Source organism: Nelumbo lutea, chromosome 8, assembly GCF_056320005.1.
Source record: "Nelumbo lutea isolate HS-2025 chromosome 8, American lotus-T2T, whole genome shotgun sequence".
Taxonomy (NCBI): Eukaryota; Viridiplantae; Streptophyta; class Magnoliopsida; order Proteales; family Nelumbonaceae; genus Nelumbo; species Nelumbo lutea.
Genome location: NC_142691.1, coordinates 14,936,993 through 14,953,482, shown reverse-complemented (window position 1 = coordinate 14,953,482; position 16,490 = coordinate 14,936,993). Strand labels below are relative to the sequence as shown.

The 16,490-nt window shown below is 35.9% G+C and overlaps 1 protein-coding gene across 1 annotated transcript; it reads left to right on the top strand.

Annotated features, from left to right (window-relative positions):
• Positions 1-3,679: 3,679 nt before the first annotated feature.
• Positions 3,680-16,490, top strand: LOC148842930 (polygalacturonase ADPG1-like). The gene is made up of 11 exons (XM_088957919.1): positions 3,680-3,758; positions 3,872-3,939; positions 13,117-13,248; positions 13,553-13,690; positions 13,778-13,948; positions 14,238-14,303; positions 14,964-15,171; positions 15,256-15,337; positions 15,708-15,816; positions 15,912-16,022; positions 16,257-16,490. The coding sequence occupies exons 1-11, from the start codon at positions 3,680-3,682 to the stop codon at positions 16,488-16,490; spliced, it is 1,398 nt and encodes a 465-aa protein (XP_088814045.1).

Sequence of the window (16,490 nt, the reverse complement as noted above, 5' to 3'; positions counted from 1 at the left end):
TGGTTTGATTTGATTTTTCAATTTTTCTCGCTCATGTACCCCTAATTTACTATAGACCTAGGGCTATTAACTTCGCTGTAAACCTAATGAATGAACGCTACCTATTCTTTGCATACGTGGTGGGTGTAGGGAAAATCTTTTTTTTTTTTGGTAGGAACCCGATAATCATTTCATTCAAGAAGAAAACAACAACTACCAACATTGACCGGCATAAGGAAAACCAAAAAAAAAAATAACAAGCAAAAACAAAACAAGAGACAAAAAAAAAAAACTACAAAAGATTACAGAAAACCAAGTCTAAATTTACTATAGTGGAGAGACACAAAAGATTAGATTTGAAATCTCTTGAAAAACCATATTTGGCCGTTGTGTGAACTACTTGGTTAGCTTCTCTCGGACAGAATTGAACTGTGAAATTTCTTCTAGAAGTAATTTCTTTAATATCCCTGCAACAAAAGAGGATTTCCTAGTCTTCACAACCATTAGCATCTTTTATCCAATCAACTAAATATTTGCAATTAGATTAAAAAATGAGATCAAATTTGTTCATTTTATCTGCAAAAGTAATTGTCTTTAGAAGGGCTTGTGCTTCTGATTTCAATGGAGACAAAACTTTTGATTTCCCAAAACCCGCACCCCAACAACACCCAAATGGTCTCTAATAATGAATCCAAAAGAAACCTGTCTAGAAGATTCCAAAAAACCACCATCAATATTGACTTTCATGCAGCCCTGATCTAGTGGAATCCAAAAAACATCATTTTTGTTCAGACTAGTCTTGGAAGAGCTTTCTAATCTCTGCTGCTAGAGATGATATCTCTCCACTATTGACTTGCAAATTTGAGAGATGACAACAAGGAGATTTGGATTTTCATTTTCAAAATAAAATAAATTCCTATCTTTCCAAATGCTCTATAAAATATGAGCAGTGTCTGCTAATTTTTCCATATGAGTCTTTCCCAGATTGAGGGCTTTGTTTGCTACCCTCTCTGAGATATATTCAAAATTTTGATTATTTTTCCTATTGACAAGAGGATGAGATCCCAAATAAATAGAGGGTTTTTCTATTTTTTTTAACTTTAAGAAATTTTGAAACCATCTGTTTGAACTTAGGATGCATGTTTTTGCTATAGAAAACTTCAGATTTTTGATAATTCACATGTTACCCAAAGGCTCTTTCAAAGAGGGAGATGGCTTCTAACAAGGCACTAGCTTCCTTGGGATTTGCTTTAAAGAAAAAGTAACTATCATCGGCAAAAAACAAATAAGATATTGTTGGAGCTAAGTTGCATATTTTAATTCCAGAGAGCTCATTCTCAGTCACTTTTTCCTTTATTATAGATGAAAAGACTTCTGAGCACAGTAGGAAAATGTAAGGTGACAAGGGGTCTCCCTACTTTAGACCCCTTTGAGGGTAAATTTTCCTTGATGGGGATCCATTTATTAAAATCTAATAGGAAACTGTGGATACACACTTCATGATCCAATCAATAAATTTATTACCAAAACCCATCCTTTGCAAGGTTAATTTTAGAAAATCCCATTCAACTCTATCATAAACCTTGTTCATATCCAACTTAACTGGCATGAAACCTTGTTTTGCTTTTGTATAAGTCATGTATTGCAATACTTCATGGGAAATTAAGATATTATCAGTTATAGCTCTCCTAGGGATAAAGGCACTCTGGTTTTCTGATATTAATTCATTTAGAATAAGCTTCATCTTATTTACCAAAATTTTTGCAATTATTTTGTAAACAGTATTGCACAGACTGATTGGTCTGAACTGAGAAGCTTCTTCTGGATTTTTGGCCTTCGGAATTAGTGCTATGAAATTTGAATTAGGATTTCTATTCATTTCTCTTGATTAAAAAAAAAAGAACTTGGACATCTTTTACTACGTCCTCCTTCACAGTCTCCCAAAAAGTTTGGAAAAATAAGTTCGGAAAACCATTAGGTCCCGGGCCTTTTCTAGGAGCCATTTGGAATAAGACTTCCTTAATCTCCTCTTTTGAGACATCAATTTCTAGACTTTCTCTATGGGTTTCTTTTAAAATTTCTTGGATGCCTTGTAGGGCCATTTCCATGTCTATAGGCTTAGAAGAGGTGTAAATTTTCTAGAAAGTGATTTTCCATGATTTTTTGGATATTTTCTTGCCCCTCTATCCACTCTCCATTTTCATCTTTCAGTTTCAAGACTCTGTTTTTTACTCTCCTCATAATTGTTTGATTATGGAAGAAACTTGTATTTTTATCCCCAAACTTTAGCTAGTTAGTTCTAGATTTTTAAGCCCACATGATTTCTTCTCTTTTTAACCACTCATCTAATTGTTGTTCCAATTGATATACTTTTACTTGATCATAATTATATCTCTTTTTTTCCCTTTTCAAAGTGAACTCCCTTCTAAGATTCTGTATACACACTTGGATTTTTCCAAATTCTTTCTTGTTCCAATTTCTCAGGGTTTTACTTAATAATTCACTTTTTTTTTGAACATTGGGGACTATTTGGTCATTGCAATTTTTTGTCCAAAAATTTTTATCAGCTCTACAAAACTTTTATGGGTGAGCCACATTTTTTCAAATCTGAATGGCTTTTTTATTTTAAAATTTACGGGATTTGTGTCCAAACATAGTAGGAGATGATCTGAGCCATGGTTTGTGAGGACAAAGATTTTTGCATCAGGGTATCTTTCTTTCCATTGAATATTACATAGCCTTCTATCTACCTTCTCTTTGACACTTGCTTTTTTATCCCTTTTATTATTCCAAGTATATTTTGGTCCCGAATTTTGAATTTCTTCCAAACCCAATTATGCACAAAATTTCTATTCCTCCTTACTTCCCCACATTAATTACTTTTCCCCTCGCTTTTATCATCCATGTTAAAAATCATATTAAAATCACCCATGCAACACTAAGGCCCTAAGTTTCTATCTGCTATGAAGTTTATTTTCTCAATAAACTGCACTGTTTTATTTCTATCTGGTTCTCCATAAACAAAGGTCCAGTTCCACTCTTGGTTATTAGAAACCTCAACAATTTTAGTGTGAATTAAGTTTTTATCTGCTATTAAAACATGAATGCTTAGGCTTGCATCCCAAACCCCAGGCATCTACACCCCAACAATTCTAATCCTTTGTTTCCACAACCTAAGAGACTACACTCTGTTTCACAAAAAAAGACAACCTAAGCTTAAATTTTCCTTTGGGCCTCTTTTTCTTATCGAATTGTCAAGGGGGATCCCACACCTTGACGGTTCGGTTTCTTATGTGTAATCAGGGTTTCACATTGCTCGCGCGTGCCCATCCTTTCATCTTCCCATTCTTTTTCTCCTTGATTGGAGTTGCTATTAATGTCTGTATTGACTATAGTATTTGCATTAATTTCAGAGGAAGCTTCCAGCTCATCCTCTGTTATTTTCTTGTAAGAAATAAACCTTCCTTCTCCCCTGTTTTCGACAAAAACCTTTTCACCTTCCAAGTTTGGTATTACTTGCAGAGTGAGACACGTCTTACCCATTTTGTGTAGGTCAATAACCATGTATGTCTTACTTTTCCTGCCAAGGCAGCCAGAAAAGGAAAAGCTTGTGCAGCAAGTATCGATGTTGCTTCATTTCCAAGCCACCTTCTCTCTACTCAGCCTGCTTCGCCAGAGATAAAACTACATTGAAACTCTGATGAGTTTTCTCCATGAGGGATTTCCCCTCTTGATTGTCATATTCTTCATTGAAGAGCTTTCTTCTCACTGGGGTTCTGGTAAGATTTTTGCATTCTGCACTCTCAGCCATGGCCCGTACCCAGTCAAGGCTTTGGATTCGTTCAGGCATTGTTCCTTCATCTTTGTAGTTAAAGCTTCAATTTGTTTGTAGGTATCTACAGCTTCTTTGCAAGCTCTTTCCAAGTGCCCCCAACACTACACACTTGTAACAAAAGATTGGTAAGTTCTCATATTGGAATGAGAACCAACTTTCTTTCCCGTCCTCTAGGATTCCTTTTGCTCCCACTGCTAGTGGTTTTGTAATGTCTATTTTCACTCTTACTCTCAAACCCCTATTCCATTCTTCTTTATTTTTTTTCCTTCTATCTTCTTCAGGTTTCATGTCCACCACCTCTCCAGCAGTCTGAGCCAATAGAACTCTAGATTTTTTTTTTGGTTTTGTAGGCCATTGGTACGTTCAAAATTCTTACCCACATATTCAGAGTGTCTAGCTTTACATCTAAAGGCAAGATATCATCAATATATTCTTTCAAAATGAGTGGGTACTCTTTTACTGCCCACTGTTCATCCCTCAACACATTCTTTCTATCTTTTTCTCTAAAAAAGAAAATCCACAAAAGGTTGCCACTTGCTCATTCTATCTATATCTCCCCTTTAACCCACCACCACATGCTTTTGATTTGTTCTATTACTTCTGATACATTAAGGAGCTTATCCGGGATTACCTTTGCATAGAGACCAATCCTTCTCTCAGAGTTTTTGATCAGTGCTTTTGGTTGTTCTTTCTCCATTCCTTCTTCTATGATCTCCATTGGCTTTCTCTCTATTCAAACACAGACAAAGGACTAACAGAAGAAATGTAACCGAAGTCAGCTCCCGATTAAAACCACCTTGTTCTTACAGTGAGGTGCTCAACAACTCCCTAGCAGAGCTCGAAGGGAAGTGAAACCTTCCACCTGCTTAGTCTGAATCCGATGCCCAATCATACAAGGACAACACGGAGAAATTCATTCAATTACTGAATCGCTAAGTAAGCCTTGAATCGAACACTCCATCCCCATATTTCTCACCGACTTTTGTGACAATCGAATACTCCATCTATGATGCGGAAAAGATATGGAATGGGAAGAGTTTTGACCAATCAAAATCCACCCATGAATTTTTGTAAATAATACTTAATTGGCTACCACGTTTATGATTCCAATTGACTAATGAAAAGTTTTTCAGATATCATATCTTTTCCATATGATAGTTAAACCCGCCCTTATATGCCTTAAACACAGGCCATGGTTTTTCTAATAATAATATTTATTTTTTTTTTATTTATATGGCCTATAATTCATGAACCAAAAAATTGCACGCTTTTTTCTTTCCTTCCTATTTTCACTTTTCCTCACCTCTCTTCCTACCCTTAACCTTAATCTACTGATTTTTTGCTATACAAGCATTCAATGTAACCTGAACACTTCATAGAAGAATCAACATATTCCAAACTCTGGTATAGATATTTGCCATTGTATAAGTCTTCATTCTATTTTGAATACTAGTGGATTTCAACAATATAAGTTAAATCATTTGATTATTCAAATACGATTTTCCCCTGTTTTGGCAAATGACAAATAATTTATATGAGTTTTTTTTTTGCAATAATATAAGCTAAATCCATTAAAAACAATAAATTATTATATGATTGTGTTAAGCTTTTCTGTGACTTTGGGTAGAAATTCATGTTAAAAGTCGTCATTCACATGCCCAAAGAAAGACTTTGTACCGGAAATTATTGTTGTTCACAAAACTTGAATTTATTGGATTGAATCCTATTCACATTAGTATTATGTCTCTAGGAAGTCATGGCTTCAGGTATTGATGAAGGGTGATTTGGCACGACCTAGTAAGAAGGGGATACGTAGACACGATCTACTCGAGGGGTGATAACTCAGCCTGCAACATTCAGAGATCGGATGTTCAGCCACTTCGGCCCAAAAACCATCTCGGCGTAGAGACACCTCGACATCCAATCTAGTTCGGGGCTAAAGAACCGAAGTACTAGTTCAGAGATAAAGAGCTGAAACGCCATGTAATCGACTCCAAAGGCCTCTCCAATAGACCTCAAATTTCTCGGATCACGACAAGGCTCATCTTAGCTCCGCCTAAATCGAAGATAAACAATAAACCTTATCAATGCATTGTTCTCCTTAAAAAATGGAACAAATCTTATCTACACGGCTCGAAGAGAACCCGACAAGAAGGAACCATGATCTACCTCGCGATAATGTCCGTAGTGATGCTGAAATACCAAACCATACCGAAATCAACAGTACCAATGTCGAGTCGATGAAGAAGCAGCAGCGGCGACGTCGCAAGACATGCCACTCCTCAGCCAAAAACAATTTGTTAGCGAAGCCAGGCCAGCAAGCAGAGCAAGCCAAAGAAAAGGAAGAAGTGAGCTCGGTGGCTACGAAGATTGCACCTCATTACTTTGCTGGTCATCTCCTTTGTCTCCCTAGCTCTTGGCAACTCCGATGCCGAAATATTTCAAAGTGCCCCCATTAGACAAGTATGACAGGTCGTTTGACCCCAACGATCATGTGGATTCCTTGTAGTCTCAGATGCACCTAATTGGGGCTGACGAGTCCTACATGTGTGTGGCCTTCTCCACTATGTTTAGGGAGTAGTCCGAACTTGGTATCGGAACCTCGTGTCGGGCTCCATCAAAAGCTAGTCCCAATTTGCCAACATGTTTAGTGCGCACTTCATTACCAGCAAGAAGTGCCCGAAGTCACAAAAAAGCCTTCTGAACGTGGTTCAAAGGGAAGGATAATCAATCAAAAGCTAGTCGGAGCTCGTATGTTCAACCACCTCGGCATAGAGACACCTCAACACCCAATCTAGTTCTGGGCTAAAGAACCGAAGTACCAGTTCGGAGCTAAAGAGTCGAAATGCCACGTAATCGACTCCGAAGGCCTCCCCAACGGACCCTGAGTTTCTCGGATCATGACAAGGCTCATCCTAACTCCGCCTAAATCGGAGGTAAATGATAAACCTTATCAATACATTTCTCTCCTTAAAAAATGGAACAGATCTTATCTGCACAGCCCGGAGATCCCGAAGCTCTTTCGTAAAGCCCACAACTACTCCATTATATAAGGACATGAAACCCCAAGGCAAAAGTACGCGTGATTATTTACTCACTAGCATTCAAGCACTCAAGTACTCAGCTTATACCCACAGTATAGTACTGACTTAAGCATCGGAGCGACCTTGCCGGGTTAGCCACCCCAAATTCTCTGATCTACTACTTTGCAGTTTGGTCCAGCTCGCCACGCAACTGAAATTCGAATCGTCTTTCAGTTAGGAATATCTAGATCGCGCACCATTAGGTATGGTAACAAAATAAGTCTGTTAGAGTTGGGGGAAAAAAGGGGTTAGGAAGAGGAAGAGGTAAAAACAAGGGTGGAAATCAGCGTGTAAAGAAATTAATAAAAGAAAACAAAAAAAGCAAACAATACCCATTACTAACGTCCAAACAAGGGGCTGTTCATTACACACATGGGAAGACCACTAAGTGTGCAAAGAACACGTGGCAGTCATTCATTGGGTTTACAACAAAGTTAATAGCTGTATGTCTACATTAGATATGACAAATAATTGGTCACTGGTCTATCGAACAACCTGGAAACAAGTCTTTAATTTTGGGAAATTTTCATATTAATACATTGTATTTTAGGTTGTATCTGAACTTCAAAACGTGTCATTACGACTTAAAACTTTTAAAATACTAAAATTATCCTTCAAAACAAGACATCGTTCATTGTCTTCTGCCTTAAGATCGAATTAAAAGAGAAAGACATGCAACTGTGCTGATACTTATTCTCCCCAAGTATTGACATGTTAGCATTGGTGAGTGATACAGACATACTATTACGACCATAAGTGACTTGAGTGACCACAACCACAAGGTATGTGTTTGGAACCGTTTATGTTTATTGAATAAATGTTTGTACTTTATTTGTTGGTAAAACTGAGAAATACAATAATTATAACCGTTTATGACAACTGGGCGCCACTAGGCACCACTTCAGCGTAACAGTGAGTAAACGCCTGGCTGTTTGTGGAAGCTTCAAAAAATAACTTCTACAAATGACGGGCATGTACATAAACCAAAGTTCACTTTTTACATTTTTTATGCATGTGGAAGAGTAAAAAAGAGAAAATGCTGAGATGGTACCTATGTGGCACCATCAATAAATGTTTACTGAATAAATGTAAACAGTACCAAACATCACCAAGGTATGTATAGTTTAGGGCCTTCAGGCGTTAATTACCGGTGGGTTATGGTTAGGTCACTGTGTTTCTTCTTTAACTGAACAAGTTATTTGACTGACCATTGAAGAATTGATCTTTTAAGTGAAGAAGTTATTTGACTGAACATTGAAGAAGTGATGCTTTAGCAGGAGCTGTTGGATGGGGTACTTTCAAAATGTTAAAAGTTTGGGCTTTTCTTCTTTATCATCTGAAAGGATAGGGGAAGATCGATGATGTCATTCCTTTTCGGCCGGCCAGCCGGGTGGTTCTAGACTGATTCCCAACCATGGAGTCTCTACAGGATCAAGAAGATTCGAGGGGAAAATGGTATGGGATTCTATAGAGGGTTTATGCTACTACTCATTCTTGGATAAATCTTCAGTGAAGCAATCATTGTTACTTCCACTTTCTTTATCCCTGGAATTGTCGGTGGGTGTGTCAACTGAACTGGATTTGGTCTAATTTGATTCAGTCCAATGTGAGTCTATTATAAATGGATCAGGTCCAATCCAATGAATATTTTAGACTATTTGGGACCAGTCCAATTCAATGTTTGAACTGTAAAATCTGTTTAAATTCATTTTGATGTAGATTAATTTCAATTCAAACCCAGTCTATTGACACATATGTATATTCTTATCTTATATCAAATTTCAAGATATTAGTTTCTGGACGGGGTCAATCCAAAATCAGTCCTTTGACACCCTTAATTGTCGGCTTCATCTGATTCTATATCTTTATTGTTTATAATTGTCGGCTTAAAGCGACAATTTTTAAATGTGATCGGTGATTTCCTCATAAAAAAATGATCCATCTGAAATAAAGTGTATTATGGTATGGACGGAATGTATTTCAGTGCCTTTTTATGCCTTTTGGCCTATGGATTTACTTTTAGACCTCAGCATTGTTTAAGTTGATTTACGTAGGAGTGGTTGATGATAAAAAAATCAGATGACACATAAACGTCATTTTTATCCTTTTATATGCCAATTAACAATTTTGCACTAAACTGACAGTTTTTAGGAGTTATTGCAGTGACATTTTAAAATTTGGGTACTAAAATAAGAATATTCTTAAAGTATAGGGTTGTAATCTGGAAAATTTCCTTTAAATTTCTGAATCAATGGGATTGAATCAAGATGAAATTCTTTGTGGTTTTGGTGACTGACTGAGATTCATTGCTTAAGCAACCACATTCACTTGGAAATTCTGAATGAATCAATAACATTCATCCAACTCGTTCCATGAAGTGATGAAATTCTAAGATGAGCTCTATGCATACATGCTTGGCAACTTATAAGAAAGGTCAAGAAGAAACTCTGATCCTGAGCCAGATTATCGAATAACAATTGTTTTACTGCCTAAGCACCAATTGCAGCATTAGGTTCTGTTTGGGAAGAATGCAAATAGAGTGCTAATACAAATGTGTACAGAGTATGCAGAGTGCATCCTGATCCATGCAGATGCAATAAATTTACCTTATTGTCAAATGGTTTTTTGTTGTAATGGGCGCAAATATAAATTCTTAGATAAGAATCCACCATTTTTTTTAAGTCCATTGGTGCAAACTCATTAAGAAGAACTAAAGGAAAAATCAGAAGCAATACAATCGGCAAAAAAAAATCAGGACAAACCGACAAGAATCCACAATTTTTATACATTGACCAACTTTCAATGCAAAATTTTACTCTCGTTTTGAATGCAAATGTCTTAAATCTTAAAATTTATAAAAACTGTCACTTTGGTTGCATTTAAAATTTTACTAAACCAACATTTGCACTCTTCCAGGAGCCTAGATGAGACTTTAAAGTTGATATGAGTTCATATCCTATCCTATCCGAAATAAGAGTATCAACTGTTTGAGTCATCACTTTTATATATATATATATATATACACACACGAACATGTATGTACATTTTCACATGATAGTATTTCTAAAACAAAATTATTTATAATTCATAGACAGTTTCTAAACAGTTATAAGTGGACAGTTTCTAAAATGAAAATAAAGGATTTATATGCCCTTTTTATTCTTATTATATCTTTAGACAAGGGGATAGAATATCCAATTAAAATTCCAGAAAGAAGGGGTTTTGCTCTTTTATAAATAGCATATATATGTATATGTATATACGAACTATGTATGGGGCTTAGGCGTGTAGTGGTTCCCTGTGGACGGTGATGGAACTGCCAATCTGACCCTGAACTGTAAAACCTTCAATTCATTGCTCTAATTTAGTAAGCGCCCCTGTATTAATAGAAAATTACATTCAAAATTCAGTTAATCAAACATTATATAGTAATTTGTGCATTCCTTTCTATATTTCTGAAAATTATACTGTTTGAAAGGTTTTGTTTATCAAAACAAAAAGGGAAAGAAGCATTATGTATTTTAATATATACACACATGCATATATATACATATATATAGACATAATACATACAAATACTTTCTAATGCAAAATTTTGCTATTTGGATAAAACAGCCAAGATTGTTTTAAAGCTTCATGTGCATGTGCATGACATGTTAGCATGGGTGGGGGTAAAATGGTAATTATAATTTATTTTTTAATTAAAACGACAAACAAGGGAATGAATGGGGTGCCATTTGTAAAGGTTACCAAACAGTCAAACTTTTTCCCATCCATTAGAAGTGAGCATTATTTGGTTAAAACTGAAAATCGAACTGAAATTATGACTGGTTCGGTTCAATTATTTCAGTTTCTGAATAAATTGGTTTAATTGTTTTAGTTTTTTACTTAAACTGGTTAAATTTTGGTTTCAGATTTAAAATTTCAGTTAACAAAAAAACAAAGTAACCAAATTTCATTATAACATTAATATTATATATAATATTTTATAATATATTATATATTATATTATAATATTATATGTATATTAATAATTATAATATATATTAATACATTGAATAAATAATACGAAATTCAGTTTAAACTGAATTCAATTTCAGTTCAGTTTTTTCATTTAGAAATTCAGATTTTAAAATTATACTTTATTAAACTTGATTTTTAATCGAACAAACCAAATGCTCACCCCTACGTCCCTACATATGAGCACCAAAGCTGTACAGTATGCTAGATCTTGGTGCATTGATGGTTGGTCTTTGATCAATTTTGCATACCAATGAAAGGTAAATGTGATTCCCTATTGTTTTATGAATTTGAATAAAGTGATCAATAAATTGTAGATGAAATGGTGACAGTTCTATGACCCTAGGAGAGAGGAGGGGCTGGTTTTCCTTGAAAGCTTATGTTTTTTCAACTATTTGTAAAGTATGTGACTTACAAATAGATAGAGGTATCAGGGTTAATAGAATTGTGTCAATTACACCTTATTCCCCATTTTTATAAGGGGAGACCTCAAGGCCCTGAAGAGAAGGAACCAGAAAAGGGGGTTTGATTCCTACTTAGAAAGGAAATCTTTGATACGGTGTTGGTTTGTTAGGAGGACACTATTGGGGTTTGCCATGTGTCACGTGAGATCTTCTTAAGACGAAGTTTCTTTTCGTCTGAGGATTCTCATGATACATGTGCGCTACTTCCCCTTACGAGTCTCCTATATTAATGTGACATGGATGACGCTAAAGCTAATTTGACGTATTCACTTAATTTGCTAGATGTCTTGTTGCGAGTGACTTTGACTTGTAGCAGTCGCACGGTGGTTCTTAAGTCTATTGCAGGTCCACGATAACTTTGAACTTATCACAAGCATGCGACGAATTATAGGCTCGTCGCAGGCCCCCAATGGCTTTTGTGTCACTATGGGTGTTTTTGTTATTCTGGTTTTATACCTTCATCGCGATCACAGACATAGGGAAGCACATGTACATATGAGCACTAGAGCTGTACAATATGCTAGATCTTGGTCCATTGAATGGTTTGTCTTGATCAATTTAGCATACCAATGAAAGGTAAATGTGATTCCCTATTGTATTATGAATTTGAATAAAGTGATCAACAAAAAAGTAGATGAAATGGTGCAGTTCTTTGATCCTAGGAGAGAGGAGGGGCTGGTTTTCCATGAAAGCTCATGTTTCTTCAACAACTCGTAGAAGAAGTATGTGACTCACAAAATCTTCTGGTATGCTTGGAGGTATCAAAAAGTCAGGGGTGTTAGATAATTTTATAACAATCTTACTGACCCATATAGAAATGCTTAATCATTTTTATGTCCAAACCAATCTTCTCTTAATTAGTTAAGTCCCATACAATAACAATTTCTACACTTGTAAAATAACTAAAGTAATTAAATATAGACAAAAGAGACTAATTAATGATGGATCATTTTCAACAAATCAACCATAGAATCCTAATGGAGGCACATTCATCTACTGAGGCTCATTGTTGTAGGTTTACTGTCATATTGAATACTTGACAGCAAACGAAAGGTTGTGAATTTGCTATTCAATTAATGTATGATTAGATGGCAACCATTTCAACACGCAGCTTGCAAAACATTGAAGTTTAACATGGATATAAGAAAATGTGAGTTAACACAAATAAAATTGGGTAATGATGAAAATACATTTTAAGCAAATGTCTGTAACTATAATAGGAAGAGTCAATTAGGGAGGCTTATTTTTGCCAAGTAGCATACCTCGCAATATTACCCCAACTTCACACAATTTCCCTTTTGATTTCTATATTTTTTCGTAGTGTTCCGTATCTTCCTCATTTTCTCACTTCCATCAAAACGAGAAAGGAAATCCCATTCCAGTTCAAATCATAAAACACCATTTATATTCATCTGTCACCCTTATTTGTTTTAGTAATTTTTATTTGATTGATGAGGAAAAATCATCTTAAATCAAATAATTAATAAGTTTCCACAACAACTTGATCAAAATCTTATTTAAATCGGAGGGAGATAAAGAGATAGCTATCAGACCAAATACACAGACATCAAGAAGCTCTACAGTTCACAGCTACCATGGTGAGAAGCTCTTACTGAACCAAAAAAAAAAAAAAAAATTCAATTTCTTGATTTCATTTTCTCGATCAAAAGAGAAACAACTCCCCATGAGGAAACGGTTTACACTTCTTTAAGCAAAACCCATTTTTCTTTTGCAGGGTATTTTCACCATTATTGTCGTTCTTGGCCTTGCTTGTTCGGTTGCAGCTCGAGTAATGAAGGATGCCATGACTGTGTTCGACGTTATGGGTTACGGAGCTATTGGCGATGGCACCGCTGATGATACCTATGTAAATTTCAGCTTGCACTTAACTAAGGGTCAGTTTGGTTTGTGGAAATAAGGGTCTGGAATGGAATCAGAATCTGAATGATCGATTCCAATTGTTTAATTGGATGGAATCAGAATTCCATTCCCATTCTTAGTAGAATGGCATTTCCCCACGTAATATTCCTTTAGGAATGAAATCTCATTTCGACTGATTTAATTTTTATTCCGATTCTAATTCTGATTCCAATTCAAACGACAAGCCAAACGAACTCAAATTTAGTTCTCTCTTACCAAGAATGTTTCTCATCTTCACTAGCAAACTCCAGGCATTCTCAAAGGCATGGACTGCAGCCTGTAGGGAAGCTTCAGGTTTCCCTGTCATGGTCATCCCTGAAGGGAAGACATTTCTCCTTATGCCCACACTGTTTCAGGGCCCTTGCAAGTCTAAAACTGTCGGTGTTAAGGTAATGGAACCGAAGTTCTACTCACCAACTTAAGAAAAGCTGGCAGTGTTCATGTTTATTATAGTTTTATACTCCTTTTGGGTCCAGATTTTAGGGACTATCGTGGCCCCAGAGAACCCTGTTATGTGGAATGGCAAGGACATCGATTTATGGCTTGCGTTCAAAGATGTGCATGGCCTTTGGATGGACGGTACTGGCTGGATAAATGGTCGAGGCTATAACTGGTGGGACCAGTCTTGCAGGAACAAACCAAAACCGGTATTTTTAATATATATATTTTTTGAATGTTTGTGCTACTTTAGCTCCCATTTGCGAATGCTTATTGGATTAACAAGTATTTAGAGAATAGATGCTTATGAGTGTTTGGTGAAAAAGTGCTTCAAAATTAGGCAAAATGGGCTTTATGGAATAAGCAATCATTTGCCTTTTTTTTTTTTTTTCCAAAGCACTCTCAAATGGGAGGTGAATGAGTTTAAATTAGCAATTTCTCGTAACTCAAATGCTATTGCTTTTGTTTCTAAAATGCTATTTTTCTTTTATTTTTCAGGGATGCACCACTCAGGCACCTACGGTTGGTACCAAACTCCATAACTTATGTGTAAAACATGTACAAGTAAATAGATAAATGCTGAAACCTAAAAGGAGTAAGTGTAAAACATGTACAAGTAAATAGATAAATGCTGAAACCTAAAAGGAGTAAGTGTAAAACATGTACAAGTAAATAGATAAATGCTGAAACCTAAAAGGAGTAAAGGGACATGTTCATCTTAATATTTGTGTGGGCTTATTAAGCCCAGATGAAATCTATCACTATATTGAGCTTCTTTAGGGCTGTCAATGGGTATGAGTCGGGTTCAATCTGATTGTCTCGAGAATCGATTGGTTCAGTTTTGTGTCTAAAAATACAGACCCTATTGGATTTGGCTCGGTTCCAAACCCTCAATATTTCATGTTGGATAGATTTTGGTTCGAACTCATCCTGACCCAGACCTAACCCATTGACGGCCCTAAGCTTCTCTTTGCTGTTTAACATCCATTCAAGTTTCTCTTTGCATGGCCCAGTTTCATATTTCAAATGGCTCAATCCAAAATTTCATTCATACAAAAGCTTTTGGGCTAAACCCCAAATTTCATTCATACAATAGCTCAATCCAAATGCACCCCAACTTAATTTCTAGGGTCGTACTACCCCTCAGCTTGTGTAGCACCTTCAGTATTTTTTATAAAAAAAAAATACAAATACCTAACAAAATTTTCTTTCCATGGGTGATAGATGTTCAGTATCTACTCCTGCAGCGAGGTTTTTGTTAGTAATTTGAAGTTCATCAATAGCCCACAGTTCCATATCAAGGTTGGGTGGAGCAACAAGATCCACTTCACTAAACTCCTTATCAACTCTCCAGAAACTAGCCCCAACACTGACGGAATTCACATCGAAGCGACAAGCCATGTCAATATACATGGTGCAGTCATAGCTGCCGGTAATTGACTGATCATCTTATTCTTGTTATTCCTTATTGAATCATTTCCAAATCCATCCTGCTATTGTTTCCCTGCCTTAACAGGTGATGACTGCATTTCTATTGGAAACGGAACAAGTGATATTAATATCAGCAACATAATATGTGGACCTGGACATGGTATAAGGTAGGCTTATAGCTAGGCTACAGAAGATTTGGTGATTATATTAAAATTTTAAGAATGGTTTTAAGTATTGATACACATGCGCAATTTATTTTGTTAATTTTTTTATTTTCATTTTTATAGATATTTTTGTATTTATTAATAAATAAAATAATGGGTTTTCTAAAAATATCGAAACCCTTATGATATGATATGGTATGTCTAATACGGGATGATATCGTATTAATTAATAAATTTAAGTATTAGATTTTGAACCCTACTGGCCCATGATCATAATAATCAGTGATTGACCATACATTCAGTAGGCAGCCTCTTACAATATAATTCACAATTACCTGATATTTGATTTGATGGTTCATAACATTGTTGACAGCATTGGAAGCTTGGGGAGGGGAGGATCCACTGTAACAGTTGATCATATTTCAGTAACGAATGTTAAATTCTTGAGAACCACAAATGGAGCTCGGATCAAAACATGGCAGGTACCAGGTTATGTTGATTCTTGGTCAAGTGATCTCGAACTTGTGAACAATTGAATGGAAAGTTGGTTTGATATGATGGGTTGATCATGTTTCAGGGAGGAAGAGGATATGCTAGCAATATCAAGTTTGAGCAGCTCGAATTCACAGAGGTACAGAATCCCATCATCATTGATCAATATTATTGTGATAAACAATGCAAAAATGTGGTAAGTGTTTATATTCACCACGTAAAATTAAGTTTGAGAAGTTGTTTTTGTTTTCGAAAATAAAATCAACTATGTTGTCGAACACCCCCCTAATATAATCAAAATTCTTAAGTTGATTTGTTCTTCGTAGAAAATGCTCTTTTTCATAGTAGTGCAAATAATTACCTCAACTTGTTTTAAGTCCTAATATCCATGTTTATGGTTCTTCTATTTCCATGGGATGTGTACATGAAGACGGAAGGCGTTCAAATTAGCGATATTTCCTACAGAGAAGCCTTTGGGACCTCCAAGACACCTATAGCGATCAGCCTCAACTGTGATGAGACCGTGGGATGCAAAGGGATTTTCATGGAGAATATTAAAATCACATCGGCCATCCCAGGAAAACCAGTCACAGCATCTTGTTCAAATGCTAAGGGAAAGGTTTATGGGGTCGTGCAACCTAATGTTCCATGTCTCCTTGACTAG

What these genes read in the sequence shown, in the direction of transcription:
- LOC148842930 (XM_088957919.1), top strand. Translation starts at nt 3,680, where the DNA reads ATGAGTTTTCTCCATGAGGGATTTCCCCTCTTGATTGTCATATTCTTC. An exon ending in TTCTTCTCACTGGGGTTCTG is followed by an intron (nt 3,759 to 3,871) that starts GTAAGATTTTTG and finishes ATTTGTTTGTAG; the next exon opens with GTATCTACAGCTTCTTTGCA. An exon ending in GCAGGAACAAACCAAAACCG is followed by an intron (nt 13,949 to 14,237) that starts GTATTTTTAATA and finishes TTTATTTTTCAG; the next exon opens with GGATGCACCACTCAGGCACC.